Source organism: Mastacembelus armatus, chromosome 11 (assembly GCF_900324485.2).
Source record: "Mastacembelus armatus chromosome 11, fMasArm1.2, whole genome shotgun sequence".
In the NCBI taxonomy this organism is placed as follows: Eukaryota; Metazoa; Chordata; class Actinopteri; order Synbranchiformes; family Mastacembelidae; genus Mastacembelus; species Mastacembelus armatus.
This window is the reverse complement of record NC_046643.1, coordinates 1,194,717-1,212,490: the sequence shown is the minus strand read 5'-3', so window position 1 is coordinate 1,212,490 and position 17,774 is coordinate 1,194,717. Positions and strand designations below refer to the sequence as shown.

Genomic DNA, 17,774 nt, shown 5'->3' with positions numbered 1-17,774 from the left:
GCTGAGGTGTTATGGAAACCCACATTGCTCTGATAGCAGCCTTCAGCTCTTCTGCGTTGTTGGGTCTAGTGTCTCGCATCTTCCTCTTCACAGTACCCCATAGATTCTCTATGGGGATTAGGTCAGGCGAGTTTGCTGGCCAATCAAGCACAAGATACCATGGTCCTTAAACCAGGTATTGGTACCATTGGCAGTGTGGGGAGGTGCCAAGTCCTGCTGGAAAATGAAATCAGCATCTCCATAAAGCTCGTCAGCAGAGGGATCCAGGAAGTGCTTTAAAACTTCCTGGTAGACGGCTGCACTGATGTTGGACCTGATAAAACACAGTGGACCAACACCAGCAGATGACATGACTCCCCAAACCACCACTGATGGTGGAAACACTGGACCTCAAGCAACTTGGATGCAGTGCCTCTCCTCTCTTCCTCCAGACCCTGGATCCTTGATTTCCAAATGAAATGCATAATTTACTTTCATCCGCAAAGAGTACTTTGGACCAGTGAGCAACAGTCCAGTCCTTCTTGCCCTTAGACCAGGTAAGATGCCTCTGATGTTGTCTGGTTCAAGAGTGGCTTGACACAATTTCAATTCAATTCAATTCATTTTATTTGCATAGTACCAAATCACAAAACAATCACCTCAATGCACTTGACAAAAAAACAAACAAGCAAAAAAAAAAAACAACAAAAAAAACAACAACAACAGAAACAAAAAACAAACAAACCCAGAAACCAACAAATCCCTTATGAGCAGCACTTGGTGATAGTGGGGTGGAAAAACTCCCTAAAAACATCCCTAAAACACAATTCTCTGAATTTAAAAGTGGAAGTGAAGTGAAGTTTAGCTAACTGGTTTGTGTTATTGTAACCAAGTTCCGTTAATCTACTTAGCATATACAAAAAATAAAAATCTCAAAGGTTTAAGATCACAACTGTTAACAGCTATGTCTCGGTTCTTGATGCAAGAGAAAGTATATACCTGTCTCTTAGGCTGAAGGAACCATTGATCCCACTCAGAGATGACAAATACACACTTTTCAGTTTTCAATTATTTAAGCATATTTCTCTTAGAAAAAAAATATCGGGGTAACCTCAATCCAGCTATACAGTTCGAATATCCCACAAAAACAAATTTCCAAACCAAAATAAAATAAATAAATAAACAAAATCTGGCCAGAAAAAGAAAATTACAATCAATTGCTGCAGCTGTATTCAGTTTTGATGCTGTTGCGCACAACCAGAGTGAGCTCACTCTTTGTGTCATTGCAGCCATTTGCCAAAATCAAAAAAGTTCATTTTATTTCTCATTAATGTACACTCAGCACCCCATCTTGACAGAAAAAAACAGAAATGTAGAAATTTTTGCAAATTTATTAAAAAAGAAAAACTGAAATATCACATGGTCATAAGTATTCAGACCCTTTGCAGTGACACTCATATTTAACTCACATGCTGTCCATTTCTTCTGATCCTCCTTGAGATGGTTCTGCTCCTTCATTGGAGTCCAGCTGTGTTTGATTAAACTGACTGGACTTGATTAGGAAAGACACACACCTGTCTGAGTGTACATGAATGAGAAATAAAATGAACTTTTTTGATTTTGGCAAATGGCTGCAATGACACAAAGATTGAAAATTTAAAGGGGTCTGAATACTTTCCGTACCCACTGTATGTCCGTCGTCACGCTGAGAATGGCCGCCCGCACTGCTCCTTCACTTCTCTGAATCTTGCTGTCAGGCTCTATTTCAACAAATAACAGTTTTAGGCACAATGTTCAGGAATCCCAGCTCCGGTTGGCACCACACGCAGAGGAGAGCACGCTAACTTCTCTCCACACAGCTAAAAAAAATTACACTTTCACAGTAAGTGTCACATCAACTAGAGGGTTTCTGCCACCTAGTGGTTGCCAACCGACATTATCTGATATAGGATAAATAAAGTAAATAAACATATCCTAACAGGGATGACTGTGTCAAATTCACTCCAAGCAAATATAGTAAAGTCCAGAATTTTCATGAGATTTTATGTTGTTGGATGACAGTAACATTTCTATACCGTATAGTACACATTTGGCAATTTCCTATAATGACAAGGTGACCAACTGTAACTTAACCAATGTTTTGGGTAGGGTTACATTATCAGTTTTCATAAATAGATACAGTGTCATCTGCATAACGCATGTAAGGTTCATCATGAACATAAACAAATTGGAATCTGTCCAATAAACAAAGATTGATTTAATGCTGTTCCTTTGATTAAAATCACATGCGCCAATCTCTGCAGTCGCCGATCGAACCTGAGGGTACCTGGTCTTGTGAGGGGACGGACATGTGTTCATTTGTGGAAAGGATGCTCCCCGAGATTCTCGTACCGGAGAATTTCCCCGACCCCGGTCGAAAGAGCGCACCGGGTTGGCAGGTCCTCAGAAAACCGCTCTGATCCGCACCCAAGAGCAGTGATTATGAAGTTATTAAACTACGCGGACAAAGTTCGCATCCTAAAAGCAGCGCACTCAAAGGTACTGTTATGCTGGATAATAGAAAACTAAAGGTTTTGACACTGTGAAAAAGAATCTCCGTGATCTCAAAATCCCCAGTTTACCGCAAGCTGGGGATTTTGATATCACGGAGAGGGTATTCTACATCCAACTAATCTGTGCATCACACACAAGGGAAAACGCCCTTAAACGGAGATCCTCTCCGTTAAACTGAATTTAGTAAACATTTATGGGCCCAATGTAGATAATCCTGCTTTTTATAGAAACCTAGATCAACTAAATCAGACCTTTCGCATGCACAAACAAGAGTAGTGATGAAATGATTTATGGAAGATCTCAATTTAACAGATTTGTGGAGGAGCAGATACCCGGATAAACTGGCCTTTTCATGCTATTCTAGTACTTATGAAACGTTCTCATGCATTGATTATTTTTAGAAAAAACACTATACTGGTGTGGTTTGAAGCCCTTTCTCAGTTGGGTGAATTACCACAACTGTCCCATTTCACACCAAGTTTTGGAAATGAAAACTTCCACCCTGGCAGAGCTGATCCAGGTTTTAGAAATTGGTCAACCCAAGGAATTAGTAAAGTATCTGATCTTTATAATGAGAAAGGGTTTATGTCCTTTGAAGAAATAAGAGCAAAGTTTGGAATTTTGCAAGAACATTTTTTTTAAGTACTTACAAGTACACAGTTTCATTCTGTCAAGGCAATCTGACTTACAGTGTGAAATAATAGAAGATGAATGGCAAGCAGCATGCTCAGATGCCCAAACTCAGACAAGTGCAAATCTAAGATTGCTTCAGTACAAATGGCTTAGTAGACAATACATCACTCTAGTTAAATTGCACCATTTTAATCCATATATTCCTGATACCTGTTATAAATGCAAACAAGAAAAGGGAACTCTCTTTCACTGTATGTGGGAGTGTACTAAGGTTTATGGTTTTGGGGTTAAAGTTGTGAATACTCTTAGCAAGATGAGAAGTAAGAATTTTCAACTCGACCCTAAGTTATGTTTATTGCACTTGTTGTGGAAATTTCTTTAAGTTTGAGAGCTGCTACTTCTCAGAAACAACCACAAGTGTGATGAATCATCTCAGGTTTAATCACGGGCCCGGAGAGGACATCCTTGCAGAAATCCTCTGCCTCTGTGTTACAACACCAGGTTTATATACAGTACTGTGGACTAATCCTGAACAGACCCCCACATTGTTTGTTCAGGTATCTATCTTCAGCCTTCTTACAATCAAAGAAACAAATTGTTGGCAGTCATTTACAACCCTCTACCCTAAAACACTAAACTAATAAAACAGACAGAACCACATACCATCAAAGGGTCAAGCAAACATTCAAGTCACCCCTTGACATCTTGTAAAACCCCCACACACATTTACCCTGTAAATGTCACACTTACTAAACATGAAAAGTTAATGGTTACCCTCTGTTTATTAGAAGCAAAATGACTGATTGCATATGCTTGGAAACAGGAAAAGAGTCTGTGTATTTCTCACTGGATAAACAGGATGATTTAATGTCTTGCTTTGGAAAAACTCACTTATTTTCTAAAAAACAAAATCCAGGTTTTCTGGTCTATGTGGCAGGTATTTTATGGTTATCTGGAGAGTCTGGACGCTGTATCCTATCTAGAACATATGGACAGTGAAATTGTATACAGAACTTCTGTTGTGGTCTGTGGAGATTGTATTCATGTGTATTATTTATTTATTTATTTAATATTTTTCCCTTTGTTCATCATTTAATTATTATTATTTATTTATATATTTCTTATTTTATCTCTCGTCTCTTTTCTTGTTCTCATACGATAATGTAAATTGTAAGCTTATTTATCTGTATCTGATTAATAACAATAAAAAATGTTCAAAAAAAAGAAGCACAGATACTTGTGTGAAAAAAGACTGGTAAAAGTAGAAATACTGACTCAACTCCATTACTCAAGTAAAATTAAGAAAGTACAGGGAAGTACTGTCAATGATACACATTACATCTTTTGATAACTCCGCAAAACTAAAAACTGCCCCCCCCCTCTCCACAGATGCTCCCTCCACCTCTGCAGCTCCTTACTATACATCATCCTCTATTACTGCTACCTCCATCTCCACCGTCCCGCCGTTACAATCTGAACAGCTGCTTATGTCTCTAACAACAGAAGAAGTTGAAGCTGAGCTCAGGAGACTTCGGCCATGGAAGGCAGCGGGACCAGATGGAGTATGTCCGAGGGTTCTGAAGGACTGTGCAGGACATCTAGCTGTTCCTATTCAGAGGCTCTTTAACATGAGTCTTCGGCTGGAAAAAGTCCCGGTGCTGTGGAAAACTTCTTGTTTAATACCAGTGCCCAAAACATGGCAGCTGGTGGAGCTAAATGACTATAGACCGATGGCTTTGACATCCAATATCATAAAGACCTTGGAGTGGCTCCTTCTCCGTCGCATGAGGCTGCAGGTTGAGGAGGATCTTGATCCCCTTCAGTTTGCCTATCAGGAACACATGGGAGGGGAAGATGTGGTGCTTTACATGCTGCACCGGGCATATGCCTATCTGGATGTGCCTGATTAATATGTGAGGATTATGTTCTTTGACTTCTCCAGTGCTTTTAATACTATACAGCCTCCCAAACTGAGAGACAAGTGTTTATGTATGGAGGTGGCCCCCTCCCTGATGTCATGGATTATGGGCTATTTGACATTCAGACCGCAGTATGTCAGGCTGGGGAGATGTGTTTCTGGGACACTGGAATGCAGCACTGGGGCTCCACAGGGGACTGTTCTTGCTCCTTCTCTGTTCACGGTTTACACATCTGACTTTAGGTATAACTCCGAGTCTTGCCACCTTCAGAAATGGTCTGCTTTCTATATTGAACAATAATAAACGCCCCATACACAATATACTGACTAAACAGAGTAGCAGCTGCAGTGGGAGGCTCATCTCACTGTGCTGCAGAACTGAGAGGTTGAGGAGATCCTTTGTCCCCACAGCCATTAGACTTTTTAATAGTAATTGTTGATATGTTAGTTATGCTATTAATGTTGTAAATTATTAACTGAGTGCATTTATCTGTTAATTATATTTCAAATGTTATATTTTATAGTGAAATTTCTATGTTAAAGTTAATATAAGCACTGCAGGACAATCTGAATTTCCCCCATGGGGGATGAATAAAGTATCTATCTATCTATCTATCTATCTATCTATCTATCTATCTATCTATCTATCTATCTCTCTCTCTCTCTCTCTCTCTCTCTCTCTCTCTCTCTCTCTCTCTCTCTCTGTCTGTCTGTCTGTCTGTCTGTCTGTCTGTCTATCTATCTATCTATCTATCTATCTATCTATCTATCTATCTAAATATGATAGTGAATCTGATATTGATCTATAATTAGCCAAGAGTCCTGGATCAAGACTGGGCTTTTTGAGTAACAGTTTGATTATTGCAGTTTTAAAAGGTACATTGCCTGATACTAGAGATGAATCGGCCAAATCTAATAAAGATGAGCCAACTCATGGCAGGGTGTCTTTGAGCAGTCTAGTCGGGATGGGGTCTAAGAGATATGATTTCGATGAAGCAACTGTTGATATGAATTCAGAGAGATCTATGGGAGAGAAGCAGTCTAAACATAACTGAGGTCCTACAGATGATTCAAGAGCTACTGTAGTAGAAGATTCATTTATTGCAGGTATAGGAAGCATCTGCTGAATTTTATCTCTAATAGTTGTGATCTTATTTGTAAAGAAACTCAAAATCATCACTGCTGAGAGCTAAGGGAACACTGGGCTCAACAGAGCTGTGACTTTTTGTCAGCCTGGCTACAGTGCTGAAAGAAACCTGGGATTGTTTTTATTTTCCTCTATTAGTGATGAATAGTATGCAGTTCTGGCTTTACGGAGAGACTTTTTATATGTTAGTAGACTGTTTTTCCAGGCTAGAAAAAATTCTTCTAAATTTGTGGAACACCACTTCCTTTCCAGCCTTCGTGATGCCTGCTTTAAGGTACGAATATGTAAATTAAACCATGGGGCTAATCTCCTCTGATTCACTAACTTCTTTTTCAGAGGGGCCACAGTATCAAGCATTTCATGCAGCGAGGTTACAGCACTGTCAACAACATGATCAATTTGGGGATTGAGGCAGCTGCCCTCCACTATGTTTGCACTTGGCATAGATGTAAATAAAGATGGAATCATTTTCTTAAATTTATTAAGAGCGTTGTCACATAAACATCTGCTGTAGTGGAATTTTCTTCCAAACGCTGCATGATCCATCATTTTAAATTCAAAAGTTATTAAAGAATGATCTGACAAAACAGGATTTGGGGGAAAAACTATTAGATGTTCAATTTCGATGCCATAGGTCAGAACAAGACCAAGGGTGTGATTGAAACAGTGGGTGGGTTTATTAACGTTTTGAATGAAACCAATTGAATCTAATATAGAATTAAATGCAGTCAGTGCTGAGACTATTATTTTGAACATCTACATGAATGTTAAAATCTCCCACTATAATGACTTTATTTGAACTAAGCACTAAATCAGACAGTTATCAAATCATTTACTAACAGAGATTTAGATGAAAGAGACCTAATATTTAATAATCCACATCTGACTGTTCTGTTTCTGTTCTATAAGAGGAGTGGTCTTAATTTTTATTAGGTTTTTATGAATAACTCCTCTTCTGTTAACTTCTGATTTATATGATTTATATGTTCGAGGGACAGACACAGTCTCTATGTGGTATGAGGGGGGTGACGGCTCTAAGGAAACTGCAGAGGGGCGTTTTAGACTGAGTCTCTGCGTCCCGTCAAACTTTAGGTTGGCTAATCAACTCAGCCAAATTTCTAGAGATGAGAGCTGCACCATTCAAATTGGGATGGATGCCATCTCTTGCTACCAGACCGGATTTTCCCCAGAAAGTGGCCCAATTGTCTATGAAGCCCACATCGTTTGCTGGACACCACCTAGACAGCCAGCAACAATTTTTCCATATTTACGATTAGCATTAGCCGATTGGATCTTTGCTACATGCTGTGTTTCAGACAGGTGTCAAGTCAGTACAATATACACACATGAACAGACACAGACAAACATACAGAGATTATGTGTACAAACACAGACACACACATACAGGCACATTCACAAATACACATGATTACATATACATACAAATGCACACAAACACAAACATTCATACATACACATACTCAGCCACACACTCACAATTACACACATGCACACACATGATTACATATGTACAGATGCACACAAACATTCATACATACACAGACTCAAAGACACACCCAGGAACAGACACATTCACACAAACAGACACACACTTACATTCATTGATACATACACAGACACAAAAAAACAAATATTCACAAAATGAGTACACACACACAGACATACAGACAGAAAATTCATTCAAAGCTTTTCCTAGTAGGTCCTACTCATTTATACATACATGCATAAACTTTATAAACTTTATTCTAACTTTGAAGAGTTCATAACCTATAGTGGTATGGTGTGGATGAGCTGATATTGTCCCATTGTTTAACACATTCATCCAGATCTTGTACACATTATGGCTCCATTTGCATTATTCATTCACGTTCCTCTTTTTCTTGTCTTAATGCTGCTTCCTTGCTCCTTCATACAAATTATATCACTTTTAGTATATAGTTCCCAGCTAATTCACACCAGTTTCAACTGTTTAGCAGCCAGCAACACAGTTTAGCTCAAGCTTTTTTCAGCAGCCAGCAATCTCACCACAATTTCTTCTGAAATTGTCTTTTCTAGTTCTATTTTATTCTCTAGTGTCTGCAAGGCAAAATGCCTCTTTGGGCACATTTAACCTTTATTCTGCTTATATCAGTGGAAGATTTGGGTGGTCCAGCAGGGCTCCCCTCTCTGTATCTCATCTTCAACACAAAGGGTATAAAGTAACACCTGTTGAGATTTGTTTTAGCTCAAAATAACTTTATAGCAATGTAGAAAGTCATTACAAGTCTTTGACACCCCGTACAGCCCAAGAGAAACCTCCCAGGCACCAGGGGCGCTGTGCTGTTTGCAGTCTTCTGTATGTTCCCCCTCAGTACACGTCATGCAAACATCAGCCTTAAACTTCTGAGCATGCGCTTGTCTTATTCTTTCATTCTTTGCAGGGCGAGGAGGCTGTGTCAACGGTAAGAATCGGTCTTTCTACTCTTTTAACTGCGCAAAGGCTGGTAACAAGTTGATATTTGGTGTTTTATCTAGCTGGTATTTTAGAAGTAGACATATTAGCAATAATGACTTCATCCATGTAACGTAATTTGTAAGGTTAGGGGCTGATGTGTTCTGTGAATTAATGTTGTCTAAAAGCTAACTGGTCCACGTAAGCGTCTGTGTTCAGGACCTGGACTTAGCCAGCTAAAATGTACTGTTTTCTAACTATTTGCCCTATCTGTCTACAAACGATGTGAAGTGAATAAAACCCGAACCTATATTAAATAGCGTTAGCTAGAAAGCTAGACCAGTTTTTATAAAAAAGTTGGCTTGGCGTTAACTTTTAGCCATGAACAGCCACTCAAGCCAGCTATAGTTTCGTCTGACAACCAATCTCTTCATACGTAGTTCAGTATCTTTCAAAATATAACTTTAATAAAACATAAAAGTAAATAAGTAGTATTTAAATTGTATTATTGATATTGTATTATGTATATTATATTGTATGTATATATATTATTATTGAATAAAGTATCTATTGAGAAATTACAATTGTACCTCTACAGAAAAAAAAAAAACAAACTAAAATTACACATATTAAATAAATCATTTAAAAAGATTAAATGTTATCAAAGTAAACTATAATAAATTGGATCAAAAATCACCACTTACATCTGCTGGAGCATTCCAAAGTTCAGAATTTACAAAGGCACGCTTATGTTTTTTCTGGAGGCAAAATCATCAATAAGCTCATCATATGATAATGTCTTTGCTAATTCAGAGTTGATGCTGATTATTGTGAGACCACTCAAGCGCTCTTGTGCCATAGATGAGCATGAAATCTCTCTTGAAGTGATGCCAAAGCAGAGTCCACAACACTGTTGAAACATTACTTCAAGCTTTTTGAAGGCATCAGTGGTGGGCTCATCTGCAGCCTCATAGGCAAAATGCCTTTCAGTGATTCTCAGCTTTTTCTCCTCACAGAGTTCCTTTGCAGTTGACTGAGCATCCACAAATCCAGATTGTCTGTATTTCAAGAGAGAATCTTTTGTACTCTCAAAGAATCCAACAACAACATCCAGTTGCACTGAACTAGACTGAAGCATCTTGTTCACCTGGTTAATTTTTGTCAAGATGTCAAACCATACAACAGTGCATATCAGAAACCCCAGTTGAAGCCACTTCTGCCAGGGTTTGAGCCTCTACTTTGGCTACTGGATCATTCAGTTTGCCTTGCCTCAATGAGAGCATTTCTTATTTCCTTCACTTGATGTCTGACAGCTGTAATGCTTTGTATTCTGCTTTCCCATCTTACATCACTTCAAGACTTCAATGTGAGCTGGACTTGCTTCAACAAGATGTTCTATTGTTGTGTAGCTCCTGAAAAGAATGTGAAGTTTCTGCACATAACCACAGTAGGTTTCGCATCAGCAGTCTTGCCTGCACTCCTTGTCTTTTACCTTTCATATTAGCACCATTATCGTAGGCCTGTCCTCTGCAATTTTCAAAAGGAATCTGAAATTTCTGAAGCTTTTCCAGTATCACATTTGACAGATTCAAGCCAGTGATTTTGAAGACCTTCACATATCCTAAAAAGTATTCTTTAACCTTTGGCTTTGGCTCCAAGGCCACAGTCCGCAGTATGACTGACATTTGTTCTTTATGACTTGTATCTGGGGTGCAGTCAAGAATAATGGAATAGTATTTTGCCTGATGAATATGGGACACGATGGTCTTCAGTATTTTGTTACATATGAGCTGTACCAGCTCATTTTGGATTTGTTGTCCAAGGTAATGTGTGTGAGTGCTTTTGTCCTTGACTCTTGACAGATGAATTTCCATCACAGGTTCAAACAGTGCAAGAAGCTCGACTTCCTTAAGAAAGTTGCTATTGTTTATGTAGAGACAATCTGAAGAGCCCTAAAAGCAAGATTTTGGCATGCCAAAGATATTGTGATGCTGACTAATCGTGTGAGGACATCTTTCCACCTTTTCCTCTCTGCCTCCAGTAGTTAATTCTTGATTGTCTATTGCCCTCTTGTTATTTAGACCCATCTCAAGTTCCCTCCATTTCAACATGGATGGTGTGTGGTCTAAGCTATTTTTGTAACTTCGGAGACTCTTGGTTGGTGATGGTGAAACTGTTACAGACATTACAATACGTTAATGTCAACAGCCGAAGAAAGATTCACAGGATTATGAACGTACAGTGGGTACGGAAAGTATTCAGACCCCTTTTAAATTTTTCACTCTTTGTCATTGCAGCCATTTGCCAAAATCAAAAAAGTTCATTTTATTTCTCATTAATGTACACTCAGCACCCCATCTTGACAGAAAAAAGCAGATATGTAGAAATTTTTGCAAATTTATTAAAAAAGAAAAACTGAAATATCACATGGTCATAAGTATTCAGACCCTTTGCAGTGACACTCATATTTAACTCACATGCTGTCCTTTTCTTCTGATCCTCCTTGAGATGGTTCTGCTCCTTCATTGGAGTCCAGCTGTGTTTAATTAAACTGATTGGACTTGATTAGGAAAGGCACACACCTGTCTATATAAGACCTTACAGCTCACAGTGCATGTCAGAGCAAATGAGAATCATGAGGTCGAAGGAACTACCCAAGGAGCTCAGAGAGCGAATTGTGGCAAGGCACAGATCTGGCCAAGGTTACAAAAGAATTTCTGCAGCACTCAAGGTTCCTAAGAGCACAGTGGCCTCCATAATCCTCAAATGGAAAAAATTTGGGACCACCAGAACTCTTCCTAGACCTGGCCGTCCAGCCAAACTGAGCAATCATGGGAGAAGAGCCTTGGTGAGAGAGGTAAAGAAGAACCCAAAGATCACTGTGGCTGAGCTCCAGAGATGCAGTAGGGAGATGGGAGAAAGTTCCACAAAGTCAACTATCACTGCAGCCCTCCACCAGTCGGGGCTTTATGGCAGAGTGGCCCGATGGAAGCCTCTCCACAGTGCAAGACACATGAAAGCCTGCATAGAGTTTGCCAAAATACACATGAAGGACTCCCAGACCATGAGAAATAAGATTCTCTGGTCTGATGAGACCAAGATTGAACTTTTTGGTGTTAATTGTAAGCAGTATGTGTGGAGAAAACCAGGCACTGCTCATCACCTGCCCAATACAATCCCTACAGTGAAACATGGTGGTGGGAGCATCATGTTGTGGGGGTGTTTTTCAGCTGCAGGGACAGGACGACTGGTTGCAATTGAAGGAAAGATGAATGTAGCCAAGTACAGAGATATCCTGGAAGAAAACCTCTTCGAGTGCTCAGGACATCAGACTGGGCCGAAGGTTCACCTTTCAACAGGACAATGACCCTAAGCACACAGCTAAAATAACAAAGGAGTGGCTTCGGAACAACTCTGTGACCATTCTTGACTGGCCCAGTCAGAGCCCTGACCTAGACCCAATTGAGCATCTGTGGAGAGACCTGAAAATGGCTGTCCACCAACGTTCACCATCCAACCTGACAGAACTGGAGAGGATCTGCAAGGAAGAATGGCAGAGGATCCCCAAATCCAGGTGTGGAAAAACTTGTTGCATCATTCCCAAGAAGACTCATGGCTGTACTAGCTCAAAAGGGTGCTTCTACTCAATACTGAGCACAGGGTCTGAATACTTTATGACCATGTGATATTTCAGTTTTTCGTTTTTAATAAATTTGCAAAAATTTCTACATTTCTGTTTTTTTCTGTCAAGATGGGGTGCTGAGTGTACATTAATGAGAAATAAAATGAACTTTTTTGATTTTGGCCAATGGCTGCAATGACACAAAGAGTGAAAAATTTAAAGGGGTCTGAATACGTTCCGTACCCACTGTACCTGAAAGTGATGCATGGGCTTCATCTTGGGCTTTTTTTCTTTTTCATTTCTTGGCACTGGACTACTGATGTTTTTCATAGTTGTCCATTAATTATCATTTGCAGTTGTCGTGGCAAAAAGCACTAGGAAGCAAATCTAAGGTTATAGGATGGCATGTGTAATAGGCAAAAGCAGCAGAGTCACAAGCACAGCTTACGATCTTCAGAATGGGTCAATACCGATTGACATCATGTGACATCATGTGCGGTGTCATGCAGTGATGTGCTGTGTCCACACATATATATATATATATATATATATATATATATATATATATATATATATATATATATATATATATATATATATATATATATATATATATATATATATATATATTGGTGCCCTATAAAAACTGAGTACTCTGCATATAGCGAGCGGCAGTACTGAGACTTTTCAAGTAGATTGTACCTCACAGAATCTGTATGTCCCTTCCCTCCCAATTGTCTTATTCTCATGACCAGAATTTTTTTTTTTCCCCAGATGACTATGCTGCATATTTTTCTTGTCCTGGGTCTGCTTGGTGTGGTTTCTGGAGAAGAGGGAGCCCGTTTGTTGGCCTCAAAATCCCTGCTGAACCGCTATGCTGTGGAGGGCCGTGATCTCACCCTACAGTACAACATCTACAATGTGGGCTCCAGGTAAGAGTTGTATTTTCCCATGTATATAAAGCTGTTAACTGTGTATGACACAAGTCTTTGATATATAGGACATCAGAATGACCTGTGACCTGTGAAAAACCTGTTATGGTATTTTTAACTTTTTAGTTAGCTTGAAGATTTAATATTATAACACAAATCCATCAAACGTATTCCTTGTAGGTTTTTTGCCACCAATGGATTATTATATTGCAAAAGCATGTTGTCAAACGTTTCTTATCACAGTGGCTGCATTAATGCACAGGCAGTGTATAGAAACTGAAGTGGGATAGTTTGTCCTTTTCCACACATGGCTAAATTTAATCTGACATGTTTTGTGGCTGTATTTTGAGATACATTATTGTCAGAATGCCATCTGCTTATCTGTTTCTACAGTGCTGCTCTGGAGGTGGAGCTTTCAGATGACTCTTTTCCTCCTGAAGACTTTGGAATTGTTTCTGGAATGTTGAATGTCAAATGGGACAGGATTGCACCGTATCCTTAAACCTAAAAGTCTTTTTAATTCCTTCCACTTCAGGTGTTTCTGGTGCTATACCATTTATGATAGTTTAATGGGAGAACAGTGTATCTAACATACCTCTGTATCTCAGGTTACTCACACTGACGTTGTCCACATTTTCTGTCCTTAGGAATCCTCTGTTAGCAGCCACTTCTTGCACAAATGGGAAAACGTTTATAATGGTGTCTAGTTAACATTAGAGGCTGATCGATTAATCAGGCTAATTTTTGCCATTTTAACATAATCAGCATTGCCATCTTAAGCCGGTTAACTGGCAGGCTCATACTTTGGCAGCCCAGCGTTGTTTCTGTAATCTGCTATAAAAACAATCTTGGGGAAGCATGACAGAAAGACAGCAGTGAATTTCATGGTGGAGATTAAAATAAGTTGAAAATGTACCCTTAGCAAATAGAGTTGCTGACTGCTCTGTGAACATTGGGTTAAACTTATTAATAAAGTTAGCTGACTTGGTTGCACACTTGCCAAGTAATAAGCTAACTGATGCACTTTATTATTTTAGCTTAAGCGGATATGCAATAGCAACAACAATATTATACAGCATGGCAGTTACTCTTCATTAACAAATGAAAGAAAACTACATTTTAAGTTTACATTAAACTTAATGGTAACTTAGCCAGATAAACACATTTGCTCTGCAGTTACACAAAGTATATTTACAATATATTTAATACATTTAAGGACAGTGCATTGGGCTCACTAACTGGAAAACCAGGTTCAGGTGAGAAGGTAAGGTCAAAATGACAGATGTGTTGCATCCGTCAGTTTCAAAATGACATTTTTTTAAATTTAAATCAATTTAAACATTTGCTAAGTTTTCTATGTTCTTTTGTGAATAAAGTATGGTTTATGGGATTTGCAAATCATTACATTCTGTTTTTAAATGTCGATTTTACACAGCATCCCAACTTTTTTGGAATTGGGGTTGTAGATTCTGTGATTGGATGTTAAGTGATATTGCTATTTGAGAGCACAGAAGAGAAGAACAGAGGGAGAGGAGGGGGGAGAGCAGGATGGAGTCAGCAAAGAGAGCACTGGGCAGACACTGTTCTTGTTTAGCACATTGTCACATAGCGTGATTTCAAACCTATGTTGGGATTTAAATTAAAAATATATCTCTAATCCAACACAGCTGAAAAACTAGGGGGCACATCGGAATTGCTTATCCTTTTATCCTCATCCTTTTGAATTTGTTTCAAATATGTACTCTTCATTTATTTCAAGTTGTTCAATTTAACTTTGGAACTTTCAGAGCCAGCAATGTCTCTCATACAGTAGTGCTGCGCCCCCTAAAGGCTGGATACTTTAATTTCACCTCTGCTACAGTCAGCTACCTGGCTCAGGAGGGAGGACAAGTTGTGGTAAAACCAGTTTATTTTAATGGATCAAAGCAGTTAAAGTGTTTAATCAAGTGAAGGAGGCTCAAGTGTTTATTTATCCTGCAGGTTGGCTCTACCAGCGCTCCAGGTCAGGGAGGCATCCTGGCTCAGAGGGAGTTTGATCGGCGCTTCTCTCCACATTATGTAAGTAAAAAGAGCATTTTGCTTGGTGGGTCAGGTTTCTGCATGCACTCACCTGCATGCAGTGTTAAGTGCTAGTGGATATTTGTAGGAACCAAAACCTCTGCACTGTTTTTCTTTTTTTTTTAATGACCTGCTAAGTTGCAAATGGAGTCTGAGGGCTGGTAGTCTGCAATTTAGCTCTGTTGACTAGTCTTATAAAACATTAGTGTTGTAAAAACTAAGCATACTGGCAGCCAGTTACTTACTGTATTTTACCTTATAGTATGTTAATAAGTTATCAGTGCCTTGATATAGTGTGCACTAAACCAACAACAGCAGTCACATGCTGATGCATTTTTGCTTGCCAGTTAGTGTATTTTATCATGTTACCCTTGAAGAAAATTCTGGTACATAAATGAAATCTAACTTGACTAAACTGGAACTTAGTCTATCATAAATACAGATTTGTAGTGAAATAGCAATTCTAGAAGAACAAAGATTTTTCTTTTACAAACTTTCCCTTGAAACTTATTTTTCCATGACTTTCTAGCTTGATTGGGCTGCGTTTGGCGTTATGACCCTTCCCTCCATTGGCATCCCTCTGCTCCTCTGGTACTCCAGCAAGAGGAAGTATGACTCACCAAAGGCCAAGAAAAACTGAAAAGGCATTCCTGGGTATGGGGTGGGGGTAGAAATCAGAGGGCTTAGTGGGCACAGAATCTTAGAATAACCTAATAACCCATATTGGGGATAAAAGTTAAAAGTACATTGACAAAGAGGTGTGGTGATTTGATCAAAGAAGCATGTGTTTAAGAGAGCTTGCAGTCAGGAAGTTGAAGAGCAGCAAAGGTAAGGTGAAAGGCTTCGCTGTGGTCAACAAACCATTAGCAGCTGCTCTCACTGACTGCTCATGCTCTAAGCTTCACCAATTGCTGGTAATTCCTTTTTTTTTTTTTTACAAATGGATCATGTGGCAGAACAGTTGAAATGGCAGTTAGTACTGTAACAGGTTTATGGAATTTTATAATTGTATATGTAATGAACTGAATTCACATTTGAAGTTTAAGGCCACTTGTTGAACTGCAAAATAAAAAAACAGGCTGGGTTTTAATTAGGCTGTGTCTGGTGATTTCTGCGATTTCACATTCCAATTTTGCCAGATTGAACTGAGCAGAAGTCCATATACTATCAAAGATGGAAATTGAAATGAATTGTTCTGTAATCCGTCAGACTACAATGTTGAAACAGAAAATCCATTGCCTGTGAGCTCAAAGCTTGTGTATTGATTGAAAAACATTCAGCTTGAATGCACCATGGGATTTATCCTGACATGCAGTTGAGACTGTTGTGCATTATTTGTGTGTGTGTGCGTGCGTGCGTGCGTGCGCCATTCTAAATTATGTCCGAACGGTTCAATTAGCCACAGGCAGACTCCACTCAAGTTCTAGACACATCTCCCCCATACCCCCAATCTTTTCCTTGCATTGTATGTGGGCAGAAATAAGGTGCAAGGAAAAGACACAAGTGAGGGAAATGTGGATGCAATTAGAGACGTTGGAATTTACTGTGTGATAGCCATATCACTTTTAGATTTGGCTCTTTAAAACTTTTCATGTTAACCTCATAGCCTAGTTTCTCACTTTATTCTGTAGTTACCCAACAGTGATTCAACAGTCTTAAGGTTGTGACACTCCCATCATAATGGAAGCATCTGAAAACCTACCTGTAGATACTACAGACTCAGACCAGACAATGGCTGTACCAGTGAAGGGGCAGAACTCAGATGCTCTGGTCATTCATGGAACTCCACGAAAATGATGCTTGCATTTCAGAAGGTGGAGGCTTACAAAAGAGACCGCTTAACATTAAGAACAATCGAAAATCCCAGTATGCTAGACAGCAGTTAAAGTCAGACATATCTGAAGGTGAGCTGACAGCTCTTGTAGACACTTTAGAGGAAAGTAAGGACAATATTACTAAAATGTATATGGACATTTTAGTAATATTGTCCATTGATCACCTCACTCCATCTAGTAAGACAGGACGTCGTACTGATGCTTGTGAAGGAGTGCATCTTTTGTGAAAGAACACACATTGTTATGAACTCCCCAGGTAAATGCCATCAGATCCTCAGCACACAGACATTGTTCAGAGGTTCGCTCACTCCACAATATCCAGACCACTAAAATGATCATTTGTGATAATGTTTAAGGCAAAGGCACCAGTTGAAAATCAGGGATTCATCCAAACCTCTTTCAACAATACAGGTGGACTGTGAACAATTTCATAATTTTGAATTTCATATTAAGATAACCCCGCTGCCCTGGTTAGGAATAAGCGGGTATACATAATGGATGGATCAATAAGATAAGTAGCAATTTCTGTTGTTACCAATATTCAGTGAGTGTATGACATGTCAGATCTCCAATGAGCCGCAAGGCAAATCCATCCATTTATCTGTACCTGCTTATTCCTATTTTTTGGGCCGTGTGGATCTGCTG

The 17,774-nt window shown here is 39.2% G+C and overlaps 1 protein-coding gene across 1 annotated transcript; it reads left to right on the top strand.

The window, feature by feature from the left end:
• Positions 1 to 8,613: 8,613 nt before the first annotated feature.
• Positions 8,614 to 16,384, top strand: ssr2 (signal sequence receptor, beta). The gene is made up of 6 exons (XM_026301180.1): positions 8,614 to 8,692; positions 13,079 to 13,236; positions 13,630 to 13,728; positions 15,024 to 15,132; positions 15,217 to 15,294; positions 15,824 to 16,384. Exons 2-6 carry the CDS (start codon positions 13,079 to 13,081, stop codon positions 15,932 to 15,934), a joined length of 555 nt encoding a protein of 184 aa, XP_026156965.1. The 5' UTR covers positions 8,614 to 8,692; the 3' UTR covers positions 15,935 to 16,384.
• Positions 16,385 to 17,774: the final 1,390 nt, after the last annotated feature.

Coding starts and splice junctions, on each gene's coding strand:
- ssr2 (XM_026301180.1), top strand. CDS start 13,079: ATGACTATGCTGCATATTTTTCTTGTCCTGGGTCTGCTTGGTGTGGTT. Junction 13,729..15,023: donor AAATGGGACAGGATTGCACC/GTATCCTTAAAC, acceptor TGGAACTTTCAG/AGCCAGCAATGTCTCTCATA. Junction 15,133..15,216: donor AGGAGGGAGGACAAGTTGTG/GTAAAACCAGTT, acceptor TTTATCCTGCAG/GTTGGCTCTACCAGCGCTCC.